We start from the raw sequence: 23,141 nt of genomic DNA on the forward strand, positions 1-23,141 counted from the left end.
CGGCATCGGGCCCTGTCTGCTCACCGACAGTGGAGATGGAGGAGCCGCTCTCGTCCAGCACCGCCACGTTCTCCGACAGCAGAACCTGAGTCTTGGGGATGACCGTCAGGATGCTCAGGATGTCCAGCGCGTACCGCACGGTGTCAGCCCTGACACACACACACACACCAGAGCGGCAACGTCACTACTAAAGGGTTTACACAACAGTGCAACAGATCTTTTCAAAAATGGTTAAAATCAGGAGCACATACATTTTTTTATTATTATAATTATTAATACATTTATTTATTTATTTTTTCAGGGGCTGGTTGATTAAGTTGGGGTAATGGGTAAAATACAAAACATGTCACTGTAACAATAAAAAAATGTGTTGACATATGTTCATGATCAGAAAAGCTAGGACATGAGCACTTGTGTATTTAGGGCGCAATATGCTGAATATTTACATTGTGTTTTTCCACTGTAGAAATAAATGCAACTTGAATCACGAACAAATGACTAGGGATGCACCGAAATGAAAATTCTTGGCCGAAACAGAAAACCGAAAAAGAGGAAACCAAGGCCGAAAACACCGAAAGAAATATAACGCCAATTATTAGCATCATTGCATTTATGGCTATGACTGTGTACAAACGTTACTAAAATCAAGGCATTGCAATTGCATAAATTAATATAAGATTTTCAAAGAATAAATCAATTACAAATTATGCAAATATTTATTTAGCACAATGCACAGTATAAAATAAAATTCAAACTAAAATGTTTTTGACCCCACTCATGTGTACATTAAATAATAATCTAATGGCCTGCAGAAAGGTTTTAAAATTAAATGTTCTCTCATAAAAACAAAGCCGAGCGCGAACTTCTTCTCATCACACCAGCACCCAGTTTGCACATCTAAATTAGTTTCTTACATTTTAAAAATTTAGCATACAATACCATAAAAAGCATTTTTAAATGAACAAAGGTCCATGATTAATACAAATGTACATGAAACATGTTTAATGAATGTAGAAAATATTTAAGAGAGCATTAATTTAGTTCTATACATACAGTACATGTTCCCATATATTTTTTTTTGTAATGTCACAAGTAATAATCTCAGGGTGAAAAAAATTTCGGTGGCCGAATATTCGGTGCATCCCTACAAATGACTAATTTGAGCATATTATATTGGAGAATATTGTTTTTAAAGTAGTACAGTTGCACAGCACACTGGCGCTCAGATCAACCCTTAAGCGCTTTCAAAATAAAAGTCCTGCTTCCAAATAAGAGAAAAGCAAACACTTCAATAGGTCTTCGTATAGAGTTTACTGGGTTTAACTGATCAACGGGGACGGTAAACTAGGCTTGTGTTCACAGTGCTTCCATTCGCTTCCCACACATCAGCCTGATACAAATAATAATAAAATGTATACGTTATATAGAATATCGGCCGATATATCGGTCTACCAATAGCAGTTTGTGTATGTGTGCGTGCATGTATATACACAAACACAACACAAACCCTACCAAGTGGTAGACCAATATATTTAACATAGACATTTCCATAAATATATATAAGCCGATGTATTGGTCAACCACAAGCAATAACACTTACAAACGATATGAGTGGTATTACAAGACTGTATTGCGGTACACTTGTTGGAATCGTATCATAAGAGATAAAAAGGTGTATATTGATACACTTCATAATCAACCAAACTTAAGAATATTGTGATTTTTGCTTATATTTGCCACTGCTACATCAGTCTGACATGTTGCGATCACATGACCGGCCGAACTCGACTCGCAATATTACCCCTTTTCCACCGAAGCAATTTTAGAGGCGGTGTGTTTCGACTAGAGCCAGGCCGATAAAGGATTTTGAAGGCCGATACCGATACAAATATTTGTTGGTTTTAAAATCCGATATATCGGCCGATATTATTATTATTTTTATTTCAGAAACGCGCAACAAAATATTAACAGATTTCCCTAACATTAGTTATTTATATACGAGTTTTAATTAAAATAATATGATAATGCATTTTAAAAAGACATTTTTTCTATTGTCACAACAGAACGGAGGAACATCAAAATATATTAAAGTTCTGATAAATAAAATAATAATTAGTCCCTACATTGCCTTATAGTTATAAGCTACCTCACAATTACAATGCCTTTACCTGCACTTTTTGACAACACTCGTGACATGGTTGAAGCGTGATTCGTCCGTTTTTATTTTATTTTTTAAATTTTCATTTATCGCCCATTATAACTGCCGATACCGATATTTTAGAAAATGCCTAATATCGGCCGATAATATCTGCCTGCCGATATATCGGTCTGCCTCTAGTTTTGACAGCCAAAGAACCGGTTCTCGGCCGGGAAAATTGATTCCAACTCTTTGCAGGACTAGAACCGTTCTGGTCATGCTCACGTCGGGGACTGGGGGGGTTACTGTGACCAACAACACGACGGGAATGGGAAAGCTGAGACGTATGGCAGCACAATGGCGTTCGCTGGGCTCTCTAGTCAGTGGAAAAACAAACCGGTTCTGAGAAGGTTCGCAAGTTGAACCAGCACCAGTTCCCAACCAGTTCTTTTCTGGTGGAAATGTGACATTTATCATCATTGACACTTTTACTCATGAAATTTGTGCAAACTGCATGTATTTCAACTGTTCTGCAACCCGAAACCTTTGCTTTTTGGATGCTGCTCCATTCACACCGATAGAAAGTCCAAGATGACTGCCATCAGAAAGTTTACTGCGATACATCAAACAAAATGCCTGTTTGCACCTTTGATATCACGTGTACACAAACACCTCAAACAAAGCAAGCCAGACTCCGTTCCCTGCTCCCAGCATGCCTGGCGCTCACCTGCCGTAGTAGGTCCTCCAGTCGCAGGCGATGGAGATGAGCTGAAGCAGCAGCTGGACGCAGGACAGGATGTGGAAGACCTCGGCGGGCTCCCAGTACAGGCGCGCCGGCCCGAACTCGATCAGGAACTCCACCATCTCCACCACCTGCTCATGTGTGTAGGAGCACGCCTGCAACACCAACGGGACACTTCAGCATCACCACGACAACTAAAAGATATCGCTTTTCTTGAAGAATGAAAGCAGCATCGTATACTTGCATCATATATTCATATGAGTAATATCACATGCATAGACATGTGAAACGGCTCTATATCAATATCACACGGGTGAAAAAACATTGTTTTTAGAGATCCACGATATACATCGTCCACCATATCGGTTTCGGCCGATATACACTACCAGTCAAAAGTTTTGGATCGGTATGATTTTTTGTTTTTAAAAGAAGTCTCTTCTGCTCACCAAGGCTGCAATTATTTTATAAAAAATACAAAAAAACAGTAATATTGTGAAATATTATTAAAATTTAAAACAGCAGCTTTCCATGTGAATATATAGTGAAGTGTAATTTATTCCTGTGATCAAAGCTGAATTTACAGCATCATTACTGTTGCTGATTACACATCAGTTTTCAGTGTCACATGATCCTTTAGAAATCATTCTGATATGCTGCTTTTATGCTCAAAAAACAGTCGTGTTGAACAGTCGTGTACCATTTTCCCCCAAAAATTCTATGACGAATAGAAAGTTAAAAAGAACAGCATTTATTTAAAACATAATCTTTTCTTACATTATAAATGTCTTTACTGTAACTTTTGATCAATTTAACTCATCCTTGATGAATAAAAGTATTTTCTAATTTCTTTCCCCCAAAAAATAAAAAATAAATTCTTACTGACCCCATACTTTTGAATGGTAGTGATTAATGTTACAAAAGATTTCCATTTCAGATCAATTCTATTCTTTTGAACTTTCTATTCATCAAAGAATCCTGAAATAAAAATGTAAAAAACTGTTTTCAACATGGATAATAATCATAAATGTTTCTTGAGCATCATATTATAATAATTTCTGTAGGATCATGTGACACTGAAGACTGGAGTAATTATGATAAAATCAGCTTTGATCACAGGAATAAATTACACTTCACTATATATTCACATAGAGAATTGCTGTTTTAAATTGTAATAATATTTCACAATATTACTGTTTTTTTTAAAAATATTTTTTTAATCAAATAATTGCAGCCTTGGTGAGCAGAAAAGACTTCTTTTAAAAACATAAAAAATCTTACCGATCTAAAACTTTTGACCGGTAGTGTATGTTCATTTTATTGTTATCGGCCTGATAAGACAATTTGTCTGATATATTAAAGCCGATCAAAGTGTAGATTTCCTTCAGATGAGACGCACTGTTCACCATGATGGTGTTGAATTGCTTGAAATATGATTGTAATCACTTAAAAAAAAAAAAATACAGATCAGTCCAACATTGGCTACATAAAATTATCAAGAGAACATGATAAAATTGTGTGTTTGGGACATGGATTTTAATTTTGAAACTTTTGTTTTTGTAATCAAGCTCTCAAAAATTAGATACAAATTGGAATTTATATTTATCAGCCAATATATCATTTATCGGCAAAATGTTCATATCGGTGAATCCCTAATATAAAACAAAGGGTAATTAATTAATTCCTGTGACCAAAGCTGAGTTTTCAAATAAGGAATAAATTAGTTCACTACATACTTGTATAGTGGTCGACCGATATATGGGCCGATATTAGGCATTTTTAAATATTGGCATTGGCAGTGGGACTTTTATTTTGACGCATTACTTTTATTTTTGAACACAGCACCTGATCAGCGATCACACAGCGCTCACTCACATTCTCCGTCTTCATTTACCGTCAACATTCAGCAAATGCGCATCTAAATTTGCATTTGTAAAGCATTTGTAGTCGTACTATAGATATATAATATATATATATATATATAATATATATATATATATATATATATATATATAGATAATGTAAATATAAATTTGGTATTTATATCGGCCACCTTGCTCTCTCAGATATCGGCATCGGTCGACCACTAGACTTGTATATTCACATGGTTTTCCGAGCAGAGGAGACTCTTTCAAACATCATTAAAAACGTTTAATCTGTAGTGTATATTTCAGACGCCAGACAGCATGACCGTGACATCACTGAGGTCACATGGCAGTGTGGCGAGCGCACGCACCTTGTAATAGGGCTGTGGGTGTATGAGCGCCCCCCCCTCGGTCCTCTGCAGCGACTGCTTGACCTGCTCCACCTTGATGCTCAGGTGCGCCTCGAAGTACCTGCGCAGGGCCATGCAGGTGTGTTTGGCCGTCTGCCGGCTGGAGAAGATCTCGTCGTCGCTCAGCAGTGCGCCCTGGTCCTCGGGGTTCAGGATCTCCAGCGTGCTGATCTACAACACAACACACACCTCAGGCTAACACTGCTGCTACACAGCTTTAGCATACCGTTACGACACGCCTGAGCCTTTATTCTAACTGTAGCGCTGGAAATATGCTTTTCTTACTCAGTATTTTAGTCTGGTTTCCAGTCCAAATATCGGAAAATTCTTAAATCAAGATGGATTTACCATAAGATATTATGTCTTGTTTTCTCAGAGGGAATAAAAATGAAGTGAGTTTTTTTTGTGCTTAAAACAAGCAACATGATCTGCCAATGGGGTAAGAGAAATAAATTGTTTCCGTCTTGAATTAATATTACGTTATTTTTCATTATTTTAAATATGATTTATAGCTGTACTGAAAGTGGATGTTTATTTCAATCACTTAATCATATTAAAATTGTGTAACATTTATGAATTGGATTATGTGCTTATTCATTTGTTTGCGAGTGCAGTGTGATAGCAGAGACTCCGCCCACACGCTCCTCTGATTGGCTGAGAGTTTGATTGATTTGGTTGCGAGTGCAGTGTGATAGCAGAGACTCCGCCCACACGCTCCTCTGATTGGTTGAGAGTTTGATTGATTTGGTTGCGAGTGCAGTGTGATAGCAGAGACTCCGCCCACACGCTCCTCTGATTGGTTGAGAGTTTGATTGATTGTTACGAGTGCAGTGTGCTAGCAGAGACTCCGCCCACATGCTCTTCTGATTGGTTGAGAGTTTGATTGATTGTTCCGAGTGCAGTGTGCTAGCAGAGACTCCGCCCACATGCTCTTCTGATTGGTTGAGAGTTTGATTGATTTGGTTTCGAGTGCAGTGTGCTAGAAGAGACTCCGCCCACACACTCTGATTGGTTGAGAGTTTAACTGATTGTTCCGAGTGCAGTGTGCTAGCAGAGACTCCGCCCACACACTCCTCTGATTGGTTGAGAATTTGATTGATTTGGTTGCGAGTGCAGTGTGCTAGAAGAGACTCCGCCCACACACTCTGATTGGTTGAGAGTTTAACTGATTGTTCCGAGTGCAGTGTGATAGCAGAGACTCCGCCCACACGCTCCTCTGATTGGTTGAGTTTAACTGATTGTTCCGAGTGCAGTGTGATAGCAGAGACTCCGCCCACACGCTCCTCTGATTGGTTGAGAGTTTGACTGATTGTTGCGAGTGCAGTGTGATAGCAGAGACTCCGCCCACACACTTCTCCTGATTGTGAATTGATTTCGTAATGGTGTGGTGTCTGGCGTAAACATGCAAACAGCTCATAGCTGTAATCGTACCCATCGCACCGCCTCCGGTTAGGACACGGACTTAAAGACAGAACGTTCACTTTGGGTTTTAACTCTTATTGTCTGATCCCTACGCCCTAAGAAGAGCTCACCAGGTTGACGAGCCGGCGCAGGCCGTCCTGCTTGTCGAAGAGGTCGAGCACGGCTCTGAAGGAGAAGCAGATGGAGAAGAACATGGTGGCGTGGCAGCAGCCGGAGGCGTGGGAACACTCCAGCAGCCACAGCGTGTAGCTCACCACCTCCGCCAGCAGCGAGTGCGGCAGCATACACACCTGAGAGAGAAGAGCACACACACCTGAGACACCAGCACACACATCTGCAATAATAATACACTGTTTCTGATAGCACCTTTAACGCTGTAAGACTGTCGGCGCTGTGTTTGCGAGTCGGTTTGAGAGCCGATTGAAACTGAAACCAAATGGCTAGCTGGATAATTCTTTTTGCATACGAAACCAGACGTTACATATTCAGATCACGCCTCCAACATGCTCCTGTTGCGCTGTCTTCACCCTCTAATGAGTCTGTACAAATTGCGCAATATGAGTTTACAACAAAAACACTAGAATGCATTGCACCTCTGTGGACGTGTTCAATAGATCTGCGATTGCGTTAGGTCTTCCGATGGCTCATGAAACACTCTGTGCACTACGACCCCAGGGTTTGCCACATTTCCGACATTTCCTGCGACATTTCCCTCCCCGCTGTATACGCTTTCCCTCAATGCTACTCCCCGCACGCCACTCCACGCAAATTTGGGAAGGAAGGACGGTTTTGATGTATGATCAATTTATAATGAAGCAATATTCTCATCAGTGTTCAATCAGCTTTGATATTAAAATTTGGATATTGCAATATCTGCACCTGGGAGCTAAATTTGATCAATGAATTAAATTAGAATAATAAGATACTAAAGGCCTGTTACTCTAAGGCTGATCAAATTACATCCTTTACACTGAAAAATTACAACTGCATTAAATAATGTTATGAGATCGTTTTAAATATTTTTGAATATACAAATAAGAAACATTGAAAAGAACAATACTTTTAAACATAACACTAAACCTCCAGTAGGGGGCGGCAGGAGACTGTTCTAACGAGCGAGTCATTGAATCATTCACTTAAACGATTTGCTCAAATGGCTGATTCGTTCATGAATGAGAGAGCTGTTTATGAATGAGTCATTGAACCATTCACTCAAACGATTTATTCAAACGCTGATTCGTTCAGTAATGAAAACACAGTGACGTGATCCTGTGAGATGTGTTCCGGTTCTTTGTTTTGGGACTATTTTCGCTGCTGAAACTGAACAAAAACAGTCAATACTGTGTCTAGAATGTAAGTGACTTGATTAAGACTGTTGAACGTCCCATATTCAGTGGTGATGGTGTTCAGGAACAGCACGCGTCGTGTGAGACTGCTAAACTGTATCGTGTGTTAAAAACATAAAACTCCACATTAGAGAGCCTCAACAGCACAACCTTGTTCCCGTCAGTAAAACATTAATCATAAACTACTGATCGCAGCTTACTATAAATATAATACAATCTGAATCATTCTCCTGTTAGTGATTCCCTAGTTATTGACGTTTTAATCAGGATACTGGTCCGGTCGGGCTTGTACAATTCTCTTTTACTCGTCGCTTTAAAACATCCACTCGTCCCGCACACGTGCTAATGCGCTCGCGACAGCATCTCACCCGCTCCATGGCGTCCTGGTTGTACGCGAGGTAATAGAGACACAGAGAGACGCCGGTGGCGGCCATGGAGGGCCGGGGGATCTCCAGCAGCTTCGGCACTCCTCCGTGGGCAACGAACTCGGCAGCAAACTTCTTATGCAGGAGCAGAGATGCAAGATACTGAAACACAGAGCAGGAGAACGAGTAAACATCGGGCTGATAAACCACTAAACAGGCCTCGAGATCACATGGTGTTTCTGATCGAGAGAGACATTGAGCTGTGGAGTGTGTGATGAGTGTGTGATGAGTCTGGTACCTTCAGCGCTTCGAATGTGAGCTGGACGTCATTGGTCTGCTTCAGGTCCATGTAGTGCATCAGCAGCTCTCGAGCACCGAGCTGCATGAACACAGCTAACAGCTGCACACACACACACACACACACACACACACACACAGGTTCAGGCTACTCATGAGTTATCAGATGGCCTTTCACACAGCTTTAAAATGGGGGAGGGGGGGGAGGGGGGGGGGTATGCCTTTATTTATGCCTGACAATGCCTTTAAAAAGGAAGTGTGTGTTGTGTTGGACGTCGATAATAATGTTTTCGTGAAAGATGCACCACGCGTTTCCATGTGATGTGCATTTAACTATGCATAAAACCTTTGTGAATAATGCAGGATTATATAATAATACAAAATGTTAATAAACAATGCACAAAATATTAATCTGCATATTCATAGAGCCACGCATACTAAATGAGGCGAGGGTGTCGAGTTACACTCAAGATATTTTAAGGCATGAAGACATTTCTTCAAGGAGAAACTTTTAAATGGGTCATTTTGGAGATTAAAGATGAGATAAGGGATAGAAGTAGACCTCGACACCTCTTGACAACAAAAAAGTTGCTTTTTTTAATTCGACAAATATTAGAAACTTGAATTTTTATTTGAGAGCTAGGGGTGCACGATATTGACAAAAATGTGATATTGCGATATCGATAATGAATATTGTGATATCGATATTTTTAAGTGGATGTAAAACTACAAAAGTTATTGGAAAACGCATCAAAAAAAGATTAATAAATAAAACAAGTTCTTACAACATAAGATGTATTTCAGCTGACAGTCATATTGGACTGGTACAGCATGAATAAATAAATAATAACCATGTCTACAGAACAGGACATGTTACTAGTTGTGTACACTACAATGTAAAAGATAATAAATAAATAAAGTCTATCTAACACACTATGCAACATAAACGCCACTATATATGCGTTTTCTTTGACCGGATAGTTATCTGATCGTGAAAAGAACAGGTGTAACGTTAAATGCCCCGTGAAACGCATTCATGACGTGTTTGAATCTAATCGCTCAAACCACTTCAGGAGGGGGTCTGGGCCGCATTTCAGTCGAAACTGGACAAATGTATATGCATCTCGTTGTTGAAACCACATATGTAAAATGTACTCCTTCCAAAAGCGCTAAAAATGAGAACGTTACAGGCTTGTCATGTTATGGCCAGATATGACGACGCGCGCGACTGCAACACGCATCACCGCAGATCAGCTGAGCATCTCTTCATCAAGCCAATGCGCAACTATCGCAAATCAAAGTGAAAGTAAGTCGCAGACGCTTTTCACAGTTATCTTCATTAAAAGTAAATAAACGAACTGATCTTATTTTACCTGATGATCATAAAACGCAGCTCATAACTGTTGCTTTCGGTGACGTGCACTCCATTAAATCTGCATATAGCGCGGGAATTGAAGATCGTATTTTGATAAATCAGATAGCTATCCGATCAGTGAAAACGCATGAAGTTGCCAGGTGCACCGTGGCCGCGGCACACACGTGTGCCGGACCAAAAGACCCGTAGCAGAGGCTTTCGGTTAGCACACGCGGCCCGTTACACCCCTAGCCAGATCATAAGCTGGTTCAGAAATGACAAAAACGTCTTTCTCGTTAAAGGTCATTTACATTTTTTTATGAGCACAAACACTCGAATACAATAGTAGCTACCACAGAGCAGATTAGACTCTTGCTGTAACAGCTAGCCTAGCCAAGTCTAACTCCTTCATTGTAGCGGCCAAAACCGTTTCAAACAACTGTGTTCATCCATATCCATCTAGCAATGTTAACTATTCGTCATTAACTAGTCGTCATCTCACATCTGGCCCGCCTATATCAGATAACCCGATGTGATTGGTGCAGCTCGGTTAATGAGCATCATTCCTCGATGAGCAAATACAAGGCTGCAGGCTAGCTCTGTCCCCGTCAGTGTGTGTGTGTGTGTGGTCACCTCCTGGTACTCCCCCAGCGGGGTGAGGTACTGCAGGATCAGCCGCTGCTCGATCTCGGGCGTGAGCGGGAACAGGTGATAGTTATTCCCGATGACCCAGGGGCTCATCTCGGACCAGCTGCTGTTGGACAGCTCGCTGAAGTTGCGCTCCGGCTCCGGCAGGGAGAAGTTCAGCTTCTGCTTCACCTTCCCGCCGTTCTCCCTCTTCCTCCAGCTCCTCAAGCCCTCCAGCGGCGCCTCGCTCTCCTCCGGCGGCACCGCAGACGCCGGCTTCATCAGGCCTTTCACGCCCGCGTTGGAGCGGCCCAGGCTCCTCAGCGCACACACGGGCTCCGCGTCCGGGCTCTCCGGCAGAGCGCTGGGAACGAACTCTCCGTCCACCGTCTCCTCGTCCAGCGGGAGCAGAGGAGCCGGACTCTTGCTCGGACGCTTGCCGTCTCTCCGGCTCTCCGACTCCTTGTCCTGAAGCTCCCTCAGTCTCTGCAGCATGAGAGGAACCTGCACACAAACACGCCGAGTCAAAATATATAACACACACATCCCTCAACTGTGCACATCATTGCTTTGAGCTTTAAAGGTGTAGTGTGTAAGTTAACAGCATCTAGTGGTGAGGTTGTGAATTGCACTCAATGATCCTCATAATCTTCAATCTGAGTAACTTCCTCCTTCAAAGACATCTTTATAAGGCCTTAAATTTGATTCACAGGGACCCTTGTGTTACATACACAATGTCATTCAAAAGTTTGGGATCTGTAAAATTTTTAATGTTTTAAAATAAGTCTCTTCTGCTCACCAAGACTGCATATATTTAATTAAAAATACAAAAAACAGTAATATTGTGAAATGATATTACAATTTAAAATAACCATTTTCTCTTTGAATACATTTTAAAATGTAATTTATTCCTGCGTTTAAAGGAGTAGTTCACTTTTGAAAAAACTTTTGCTGATAATTTACTCACCCCCGTGTCATCCAAGATGTCCACGTCTTTCTTTCTTCAGTCGAAAAGAAATTAAGGTTTTTGATGAAAACATTCCAGGATTTTCTCCATATAATGGACTTCAATGGGAACCAAATGGCTCAAGGTCCAAAAGACAGTTTCAGTGCAAACTGTTCAAAGGGCTTTAAACGACACCAGACGATGAATAAGGGTCTTATCAAGCGAAACGATCGCTCATTTAATAAATAAATAACAAAGTTTCAGTTTTATAAGCTCAAATGCTCGCCTTGCTCTGTTCTGTGATGCGCGTTCGTGACTCTCCTGTTCGAACTCGTTCATCAAAATGAATGAATCTTTTCCTGAGTCAATTCGTTCATTTCGTTCATTGAATGAACCAAATGACTTCATCGTCTGGAATCGTTTAAAGCCCTTTGAACAATTTGCACTGAAACTCTCATTTGGACCTTGGACCGTCTGGTTCCCATTGAAGTCCATTATATGGAGAAAATCCAGGAATGTTTTCATCAAAAACCTTAATTTCTTTTCGACTGAAGAAAGAAGGACATGGACATCTTGATGACATGGGGGTGAGGAAATTATCAGCAAAAGTTTTTTTTTAAAGTGAACTACTCCTTTAAAGCTGAATTTATCATTATTACTCCAGTCTTCAGTGTCACATGATCCTTCAGAAATCACTCTAATATGAGGATCTGAAGAAATAAATACTTTAATTCATCAAGGATGCACTAAATTGACCAAAAGTGACAGAAAAGATATTATCAATGTTACAAAAGATTCTGTCAGCATAATTGATTAATTTAGTGCATCCTTGATGAATAAAAGTATTTATTTCTTCAGATCCTCATATTAGAGTGATTTCTGAAGGGTCATGTGACACTGAAGACTGGAGTAATGATGATAAATTCAGCTTTATCACAGGAATAAATTACACTTTACTGTATATTCACAAAGAAAACACTTATTTGAAACCGTCAAAACAATATTACAGTGTTTTTGTTGTATTTTTTATCAAATTAATACACAGTTGTTTCTGTTTGTATTTGATGCACTCGCTCTCGTCTTGGACTGGGGATTGTCTATTGTACATGTATTATTTTGTTCTCCACTGTTATCGTGACGCACCCTAAAGGCACTCTATAAATGAAAGGTCATGTCCTCCTGGCCTCACCAGCACAGAGTTCTCCTCGCGATAGTTGGCGGCGATGTCCTGGTTCTCCATGGCTCCGGCTAGCAGGCCTGTGGCGTAGATCCTGAGCGGCTGATCCGCCTCCTGGGCCCATTTAAACAAGCGCTCCACAATACCGTCCTGTCACACACACACACACACACACTTATAATCCGCATGCAGACACGAGGAAGCAGAAGCTGTAGGGCTGTTTACAGCTGGTCTGTTCTGTGATATGATCATATAAATGCCCTCCGAAGCGCATTCGAGACATGAACCGATCAGGAGGATATCACAGATGAAACTAAACGCATCTGGTTGCTGAAACCACATATGTAAACTTTCCTCCTTCCCAACAACGCTAAAACTAAACATGTGAGTGCGTGTTATAAGCTACACGTCATGTTACAGCCAGATGACACCACAGATGAGCATCTATCGCTTAACTATCGCAAATCAAAGTGAAAGTGAGTCGCAGACGCTTTACATTCTAGAGCCCGACCGATAAAGGATTTTGAAGGCCGATACCCATACAAATATTTTTAGGTTTTAAAATCCGATATGCTTTTTTTTGTTTTGTTTTTTCAGAAAGGCGCAACAAAACATTAACAGATTTCCCTAACATTAGTTATTTGTAGAGTTTTAACCAAAATAATATGATACTGCATTTTTTCTAAAAGTTTCTTTTATTGTCACAACAGAACAGACTGATAATAGTGGCATTAGCTAGTTTTATGGTTAGTCTATGATGAACCATAATTTAGCAATGGATTACGTCATACAGCAGATTGTAAAACATACATTTTCAATATAACAGGCCAAGGAGAGATGATTGAAGCGTGTTTCGTCCGTTTTTATTTTATTTTTGAAATATTCATTTATCGGCCATTATAACTCCCGATACCGATAGTTTGGAAAATGCCTAATATCGGCCGATATATCGGTCTGGCTCTATTGCATTCATAATCTTCATTAAAAGTAAAGAATGATCTTATTGCGCTCTCTCCTATGGCGGTGTTTGGTTTTAATCAATGAAATGCAGCTCATATCTGTTGCTTTCGGTGACGTGAACTCCATTAAAGGGAATATAAACTCTGTCAGTAATGACTCTCGCTCATGTTGTTCAACACCGTAAGACTGTCGTTCATGTTCAGGACACACATTAATATATCTGTGATTACATCTGAGAGCTGGATCACTCCTCCATAGGCTTCAGAGGGATCGAAAGTTATTAAAGACATCATTAAAATAGTCCGAGTGACTACAGCGGCTCAATCTTAAGCGGCGAGAATACTATTGGCTGACATTGGTCACGAGTGTGATGCTGGCCAATAGTAAACCTACGTTCTGAACACAGTTACACTACGTGAACAGAAGTAGATGAAGAGGAGTTGTATAAAGTCTTTTTTTTTTGTTGAATATTCTCGCCGCTTGATAATCGACATGAGGGAGTGTGATTACTGACATTTTTGGGTGCACTATCCCTTTAAATCTGTATATCGCGTGGGAATTGAAGATCAGATTAATATCCGTTTAGCGAGACCCATGTGTGTGTCCAGGTGTAGATGTGATGGTGAATCAGACGAGTGTGTGTGGGGCGGTACCTTCTCCTGGAAGACCACCGCGGTCTCGAGGCCCGGCATGATGTTCAGCAGGAGTCTGCAGGCCGCGGTGTTCAGCGGCACCTCTCGACTGCTCATCACGTACGAGTTCACCAGCTGGAGGCGCACAACTCAACATCAGAACACACACACATTCGAACATAGGCCGCGTTTCCACCGAGATCACCAGGAACCTCGCCTGTTTTAAAATCTTTGTTGATTCGAATAGTAAACGACTGTTGCCGCACTATAAACAGACGGCGGGTGAAATAAAATGCTGCGTGCAGTTAACCAATCAAAATGCAGCATGAAATCAACCAATCAGCACGTTCAGCGAGTCCCGCCTCTGACAGTTCCTGAACTGAGATGTAATCCGTCTCGCGAGCAGGACCAGCGGTGTAAACACATGAGTAACACCACACAGTTCATCACTCCTGGTGGAAACGCAGCTACACATGATCAATGCCAGCGGGAATACAGTTAAAAGTGCAATTACGGGATAAAATATCAGGAAAATATCACACAAATGACACAGCAAGAGTGTTTAAAGGGCTGTGGATGGAGAGAGTCCAGATAGGATTAAAGTTCCTTACAACACAACTTTACATTTGTGTAAAAAAAAATTAGCTAGAAGAATTAATGAGTTTATCAAAAAATATTGTCCCTTTACATCTTTATCAGAGTTGTGCAGAACAAACAAAACATCTTTGTAGAAGAAAGAAAAACTCTGATGAAAATGTGTGTTCAAAGAAATCTTTCTAAAACAGACCGATTAAAGCTCTCAAACAAATAAAACATCTGAAAAAATAAATAAAATGTGTATTTTGATTGAAACTTTGTATGCAATCAGTCACTACCATTTTTAAACTACATTTTATTACCACTATTAATTAAATGTAACGTGTATAGTGAATGATGCTGTGTCTCAGTTCAATTGACGATGTGCTTGTGCATCCAGTCTCACCGCATTCATGAAATCATCGTTCTTGAACAGGATTTTCAACAGGTGTCCCAGCATGCACTCTGGATCTGCCCGTCCTAGAGCAAAACAGGAAGTCAGTGTTACAGTCCTGGACGCAGGGCTCCACATTAGACAAGAGGATGTTTTCTAAATAATTCTCTTTATTCTAAATAATTGAATTTAGTGATCAAAGATGAAGCATATATTTAATAAGATGGGGGGGGGGTGCTTTAAAAAGTGCAGATATTACAATATGCAGATTTAATACATCAAATATACACACACCCACCCACACGTTTTCCACATATTAATGCTGATGATATTAATAAGCGGGCGCGCACCTGGATGGCGGTCATCGAACGGGTCCGGATCCGCCTTGTGATACGCCTCCGTCTCCCGCTCCACCAGATCCGAGATCCTGCAGATCCACATCAGTCACATGACCACAGTAATACTGGCGTGCCATTGAGGAATACATTCGTTGTCTCTTACTCGATTAGTAATTGAACAATTAAAAGCATATTTAACAGGAGTTCATGACAGATAATTCATTAAAATGCACATTATTGTTTCCTTGACATTACCCAGAAGAAATGCATGCTTTAGCCAGCCCAGTGTCTGTGAACGTCAGTCCTGGTTAAACATTAATGTGTTGGGCTGCACATTACGAAACATGGAGTTACTCTAAAAATCTCATTAATTATTAGCTATGAAATATATCGTCATGGTGTGATTTCTGTACTAATTACTCTAAAAGTATTACATTACATTTCAGCAAATCCCTTCTACATCAGTAACAGCCGGCTGAACATGGAGAGAGATGTTGATTCTTGTTAATTTTTTTAAATTAATAATATAAAACTGCATGAATTATTTTTGAAAGTATTTAAATTAAATCATACATTTTAAGGTTAGACGTCACATTTTGAGGTTAAATTTCATTGCATTTATAATTTAACAAATTTAGTTTAAATACAATTGTGTTTCAAAAATGAAATAAAGTCTTACGGGATTGGAACGACATAAGCAAACGCAAACACATTTATTTAAAACAACGTTTGGGTGAACGCTAGCTTTAATTAGATACGCTCACGTTAATCCGTCTTTACTCTCGATGTCTCACATCTCGGTTTGTGCGGTTCAGATATTGTTTTATTATAACCGATACTGATTATTTGCATGTTCTATAATAAACGATATACAGAAGCGAAATTTGTTTATTAGTGTTTTTGACTATTATCACTTTTTTTAATACTGTAATTTCTGTAATTTCACTTGCTTCTACATATATAAATAAGAGTCCAAAAGAGTGCTTCTGTCACAAAAGTGTACAAAGTCTAATATTGTATTATAACGATACTCAGCGTATATCTTCTTCGCTGTTACGTGTGTGTGCTCAGCAAGACTCTTTTGTGTTTGAGCGCCCCCAAGTTGTGTTTTACTGTAACTTTAGCAGCTCCAGACAAATGAGCAAAAGCGCAAATCTCATTGGTCGAATAGGTTTTGACGCCAATAAACAAAAAAAACCCGAGGCATTTTAAAAAAAATGATGCTTTTAATGATGCGTTTTTAATGATGCGTTTCTGTTTAGTAATGAAGCGTTGGTGTGAACAGGCCTTAAATCTCAATTTCAGGAAATTGACCATTGGTTTTGTGGTCCAGGGTCACAAGGGTCATTAATTACAATTTTATCATGATCAAACTTGCATGAGCGAGCGATATTTAAAATGCGTCACTCTGTTCACAGAACGCTCCGTAGAAAGCTAATCTAGCGCTCCGTAAACCAGTGTCTGATCACGTGCCTCCATGAGCCAATCAGAGTGGTTCCCTACACCGCGCAAAAGCAGCGCGAACTGCGTGAGCGAGACCGAGTGTGTGAGAGAGATGCATTAATCGATCTTCCACAGTGCACAGCCTTGACATGTTCCCATTTGTTTACATCCTGTTACGAAACTGTATAGACCATTTCACGAGATGTAAACAACACTGGTCCAGAAGCACTTCCTGTTTCAGTTTTTTAACACTACATAAAAGCTGGGATAAAATACAACCAACAGAACATTTAAAACTGAATCAAAAAGTTAAACAAACATCTTTAAGATGTTTTCTTTACATGTGAAATAAAGAAAACAGTTACAAACTGAAACAGGAAGTGCTTCTGGACCAGTGTTGTTTACATCTTGTGAAATGGTCTATATTTTGAGTTTTTCACATCCATTATATGCAGGTACACTGCAAGTTTATAGTTTGCTTCCTAAAATATATTTACACGATGTAAAAGGGAAAGTAGAGCCCTGTTGACGTTTTGCTACATTTTTATTGTAACTGAATTTTATTGTAAACAACTATTTTGTTTTGATGCACAAATCTGTACATTAGCAGGAATAGCCCATGATGGAGGAGAAAGCAGGTATAACTAGCCTATGTGACAATAACTTTAGTTTTGGTTTAAATCAACAAATAATCGTAATAATTAATCGTGATCGATCATAATAAAGGTGCTCATCATCTTGTGAGTGACCGCGCCGCCCTACTGTGGTCTCAGGCGAGACTCACTTGGTCAGTATGTTGAGGAGTTCGCCGGATCCCGCTTGCTGCTCTCTCTCCCACTGCTCCAGTAAAGCACTGAGCTCCGCCTTCGAGTCCACACCCCCTCCGTCACCAGACGCCATCAGCCCTGACACACACACACACACAGAGAGAGATCTGATTAGTTACAAGTCCGTTTGTGATGTCAGAAACACCAGCGATTTCAAACCGTGTGTTTGAGACTGTCTTAACGCATATTAAAAACACCACATACACACATAAACAACATTAAACGCTGAATTTACACCACAGGAGGACTTAAAGGGTCTTTATATAGTGTATAAACTAGGGATGCATCAACTAATCATGCACCAACCACATATTTGTCATAGCTTGAATATTTGATCATATTAAGCATAGCAAAATCCCTGCTCATGACAAGCCAATCAAATCTCACTGGACTAATCTAAGCCCCGCCCCACACAAGTTCCCATTGGAGAAGCCGTTCCCTCATACAGTCAAACCAAACATTATCCAGACATCGAGATATCATTTTAGATATGTTTTCGCTAGTGTGATCAGGAAACTATAGATCATTTCTGTGAGTGAGGAGAGCAAAATAAACTAAACTGACATATTACACCAAAATATTCTTCATAAAGAGACTACTGGTAACATTTATAAACATTCAGGACCAGAAATGATTCCTCCACTTTGAGCTGAAGTGTGTTTTCTGTAATTGCTAATGCTCTTTTTACACACACACTAAACAACATGAAGCATTGCTTGGTCACTGGTTGAGCTAAACTGCTATTATATAATTGTGGAGTTAAATTTAACAGATATTCAACATAATTCATGTGTGAGAGTCCAACAGAAGGACGGACAAAACCAGTCAAATATCCACTGATCTGAGAACTGAGTTCTGCCGTATTTATAAACTAGCGAATAAACTGAGGTAATGTGAGAAATGTTGAAGATTTCTGGATAAATGTTAGTTTAACTGTAAATGAGTAAAACTTGAAAAGTTAATCAACAGTGAGGTCATCGAGGCCAACAGCATCCTGAATGTAATAGAACAACTAACGTTAATAAGAATTATGTTTAATCAAGAGTTTCTTAGTCAGGGTTGCCACTAATATCGCTGAGCCTGTGATAAAGCTGAATACATCAATAGATGAAAATATCAATATGTGTCCATCACGTGTGTGTGTGTCAGTTGAACTTGAGTCCAGCAGAAACACCTGCTATATTATAACCTGAACGCCACATTACCGGCTCAGTCGCTACAGAAACAGCTAGTTCCGCGTATCCAGGGTATATAAATATATAAAGTATATAAAAACCTGGTCTTTCCTGAGCGAGAGCGAGTGTATCCCACACACACCGATCTGACATATGAAGTGAACACAACACTGAGGTAAACAGTGTTTATAACGTGTTTCGGCGCGGGAAGACTCACCTTCAGCGCGCGCGCACACACCGCCTCAGACTCGCGAACGGCTCGGAATCGCCTCACGAACACAAGAAACGCGTCGCGGACTGTTATAAACACATGAATAATGTCGCTTAAGAGCTCATGTCACTCGTGTCTGCCTTTAGCAATGTGCTGCAACTTTATGATGGCGATCTCTAAACGCGTCATCACCCGGCGACCACAGTTGAGGCGTCGATGACGTCAGACGCACGGTTTTTTGCTGTCTGTTTTTGCCACCACGGAAGAGAGTTTGGACTTTACTATTTGTTGTCTATATTTGTTCAAATTTGTATTCTATGTGTTGGAAAATTGTCACGTTTACTATTTGTAACGTGATTGACAAAAATATAGAAGAGCGTTTGGACTGGATTGTTGTTTTTATAATGTTGTTGTTTTTTCTTCAAGCATATAATTTTAAAAAATAACTGAAAAGAAGAGAGTTTTGACTTTCTTACTAAAGAAAATAAATTATTAATAAAATGTGTTTTGTAATTCCTACATAATTTAGTTTCCACATCCTCTTTTATTGTGTGCCGATATTCACGGTGAAAGTGAACAATGTTTTAGGATATCTGCATATATCTACCCAACTAGCTCCCAAATCGCTCCTTTTGCTTATGTTTTCAATTTATAGCTACGTATTCTGTAAGCCTGAGGAAGACACTGCTCCGTTTATTTTCTGATTGTAATAAGATACAATCTTAATCTTTAAGTTATGCAGTATATTGCTGTTTATAAAATGTATCTGTAAAAAATGTGTATTTCTTTACTATGCTTACAGTAACGATGCTGTGGGCTATTTTTTAATCCCTTAGTTTCGCATTATATGAACCGCAGCTTCAGAGCAGTTCCCGCAGTGTCCGCAGAGGGGCGCGAGAGTCATCCGTGTGTTATTACTCCTCACACACACCAGGAGGCGCTGAAGAGCAGATCACCTTAAGTTGTCCCGTCATAGACATATATTGTCCCGTGATGAACAGAATGAAATAAATGTTCACTCAGACTAATGGTCACCTACACTCACATACCTGTAATAATCTCTCACTTTAGTATGACCAGGACCATTTGAGGACCATCCCAGAAAGCCCGGCCTAGTGTGTTGCGATCGACAGTGTCAAACCCAGCTCTGATATTTTGCCTGGTTCTGAGTAACCTACTGTACTGTACTGTACTGTATAATTTATTGTTTCTATGAGCGCTGATACGGTTTGAAACCAAACTGAAAAACCGAATAATTTCAAATCATAAGGTTGCCCTACAAATAAAGCTGATCCGTCAGTTTGACTAGATGAGCTGTCAATTTTCCTTCATGATTTATTTTCAGACATCGTGAGAATAACATTATACTTGGTATTTTAACGTGAAAATAGGAATGAATATCTATGGCAAGAGCATGATGATTTTTATTTTTTCCTTTGCAATCCGTTGTAAAGTATGAAAAAAGGACATATACGGCACATTTGTGGTCTGTTCTCCCGAATTAAATGTACGATATTCCATTACTAATTCACTGGAATTCACACGAAGAATCTCTCGTTATTCTCCTCAAATCCTCACTTTCCAGGTTTGTTTTCACATGCAATTTATAATCTGTCAAAATTATGAAATAACTTTGATATAGTGTCACGTAGCCTAATGCTGAAGTTGATGAACATTTTTGATTAAGGCTTTGTTATACAATATATATACATATACACCGGTCAAAAGTTTTAGATCAGTAAGATTTGTATATGTTTTTAAATGAAGTCTCTTCTGCTCACCAAGGCTGCTTTATTTGATGAAAAAAAAAGATAAACAGTAATATTGTGAAATATTATGACAATTTAAAATGACTGTTTTCTATTTTAATATATTTTAAAATGTAATTTGAAAGCTGAATTTTCAACATCATTACTGTTGCTGATTGCACATCAGTTTTCAGTGTCACATGATCCTTCAGAAATCAGTCTAATATGCTGATTTTATGCTCAAAAAACATAAATTATTATTTTCAATGTTGAAAACAGTCGCGTAGCACCCCCCACCCCACCCCACAAAAATTCTGATGAATAGAAAGTTCAAAAGAACAGCATTAATTTCAAATATTATCTTTACCATTATCTTTAACATTATAACTGTCTTTACTGTAACTTTTGATCAATTTAACTCATCCTTGATGAATAAAAGTATTTTCTAATTTCTTTCCCCAAAAAAATAAAAAATAAATTCTTACTGACCCCAAACTTTTGAATGGTAGTGATTAATGTTACAAAAGCTTTCAATTTCAGATCAATTCTGTTCTTTTGAACTTTCTATTCATCAAAGAATGCTGAAATAAAAATGTAAAAAACTGTTTTCAACATGGATAATAATCATAAATGTTTCTTGAGCATCATATTATAATAATTTCTGTAGGATCATGTGACACTGAAGACTGGAGTAATGATGATAAATTCAGCTTTGATCACAGGAATAAATTACTCTTTACTAAATATTTACTTAGAAAACCGCTGTTTAAAATTGTAATAATATTTCACAATATTACTGTTTTTTGTTTTGTTTTTTGTATTTTTTTATCAAATAATTGCAGCTTTGGTGAGCAGAAGAGACTTCTTTTAAAAACATAAAAATCTTACCGATCTAAAACTTTTGACCAGTAGTGTATTTGCCTACAACAGTGAATTAACCAAAGACTTCATCAAGCTCTTCCTCTAGGTTTGCAGAAACGCAGGTGTTTTCCACAGGCTCCTCTTATGTGCTGAGAAGATGATGATGATGTATTGGCAGGGTGTGCAATAACAGCTAGTTTCCAAAGACCATATGCTCTTGAATGCAAACACCTTCTCCAGGTTAAAGTTGTGACAGTGGACGAGTCGAGCGATCGTAATACTTTTTCTGATGATGCTGACAATGAAAACTGACAATTTCAGGTAGGACCTGCTTAATGGTGTTAGTCTTCAACTCATAAGAAGTTGGGCAGGTGACTTAAAGTTGTCAACAGTTGTATTGCATCTTTACCGTCCATCTTGGCTTTTGTCAATATTGATTTTGCGATCTGTGTAGTCTTCTCAGCCAAACCATTGCTCTGGGGGTTATGAGGGCTTTTGGTGGTGTGCATGTCTTTGCAAAGTCTTCAAAGTCCTTGGCCCGATATTGTGGACCATTGTCAGAGACATGATTTCCATTACACGAGAGTAGATGTTAAAACTTCATGCTGATTTATGCTTGGCTTTTGCCAAGGTAAGCAAAACTAAGACGTAGCTTTGCAGTAAACTATCCTTCTCCATCCATTTACGCTTCTTTCCATATGGTGGTGTGACTCCCCTTCTGTCCGGCGTTAACGGCTGCAGTGCACTTGCCGCATCAGCACACACGACGGCTGCAACTACAGTGTGGTCTCCCTAGAGGACCAACACGACAACCGTCTGGATTGACCCGAGTAGGGGACATCTCTAGGGTCTTCAAGTGGGCACCTTCCATCCTCAGTGACACCTCAAGAGGGCTCGACAGTCACCCTGGCGTCCCAGAGTCACCCCCTCCGTCCCCCACTCAACTCAGCCCAGCTTACTGACCTCTACATCCCTCCTGCTGCTGAGACCTAACCACAATCTTGCGCAACCCAACCATGCGGAAACCAAACCGAATCTTTCTGAAAGTATAAAATTTATCAAAACATGAACTTTTTTTCGGACCTTGCTGCGAACTTTTAGGTGTGAAAACGCCCCGCCTCTGTCTAATGACGGAGACTGACGAGCTTGTGATTATGAGATCGTATACCCGGCCAGTGCGAGACTCGAATTGTTATAGGAATCCGGATGAACGGGTGTCAATAAAGTCAATTTCAATAAAGCAGTAAATAGAATAATCAAACATTCACCTACATTTTAATGATTAACAAAC

General features: G+C 39.6%; 1 protein-coding gene across 3 annotated transcripts in view; it reads right to left on the reverse strand.

Annotated features, from left to right (window-relative positions):
• Window positions 1-19,428, reverse strand: part of dcaf1 (ddb1 and cul4 associated factor 1) — a 33,653-nt gene extending 14,225 nt beyond the window's left edge. For 2 of the 3 annotated variants that reach the window (XM_089119215.1, XM_089119214.1), the window contains exons 1-14: window positions 19,248-19,428; window positions 17,813-17,933; window positions 15,598-15,674; window positions 15,260-15,333; window positions 14,299-14,412; window positions 12,698-12,835; window positions 10,569-11,066; window positions 8,583-8,684; window positions 8,288-8,446; window positions 6,684-6,863; window positions 5,113-5,322; window positions 2,865-3,034; window positions 2,682-2,750; window positions 25-149 (exon numbers count right to left, since the gene is read on the reverse strand). In XM_089119215.1, the coding sequence (XP_088975341.1) occupies window positions 25-149; window positions 2,682-2,750; window positions 2,865-3,034; window positions 5,113-5,322; window positions 6,684-6,863; window positions 8,288-8,446; window positions 8,583-8,684; window positions 10,569-11,066; window positions 12,698-12,835; window positions 14,299-14,412; window positions 15,260-15,333; window positions 15,598-15,674; window positions 17,813-17,928 (2,032 nt within the window). In that variant the 5' untranslated portion in view covers window positions 17,929-17,933; window positions 19,248-19,428. The remainder of the gene's footprint in view (window positions 1-24; window positions 150-2,681; window positions 2,751-2,864; window positions 3,035-5,112; window positions 5,323-6,683; window positions 6,864-8,287; window positions 8,447-8,582; window positions 8,685-10,568; window positions 11,067-12,697; window positions 12,836-14,298; window positions 14,413-15,259; window positions 15,334-15,597; window positions 15,675-17,812; window positions 17,934-19,247) is intronic. The other variant, XM_039674744.2, reaches the window with a different exon arrangement.
• Window positions 19,429-23,141: the final 3,713 nt, after the last annotated feature.

This window comes from Pimephales promelas, chromosome 14, assembly GCF_988280905.1.
Source record: "Pimephales promelas chromosome 14, fPimPro1.hap1.1, whole genome shotgun sequence".
NCBI classification, from domain to species: Eukaryota; Metazoa; Chordata; class Actinopteri; order Cypriniformes; family Leuciscidae; genus Pimephales; species Pimephales promelas.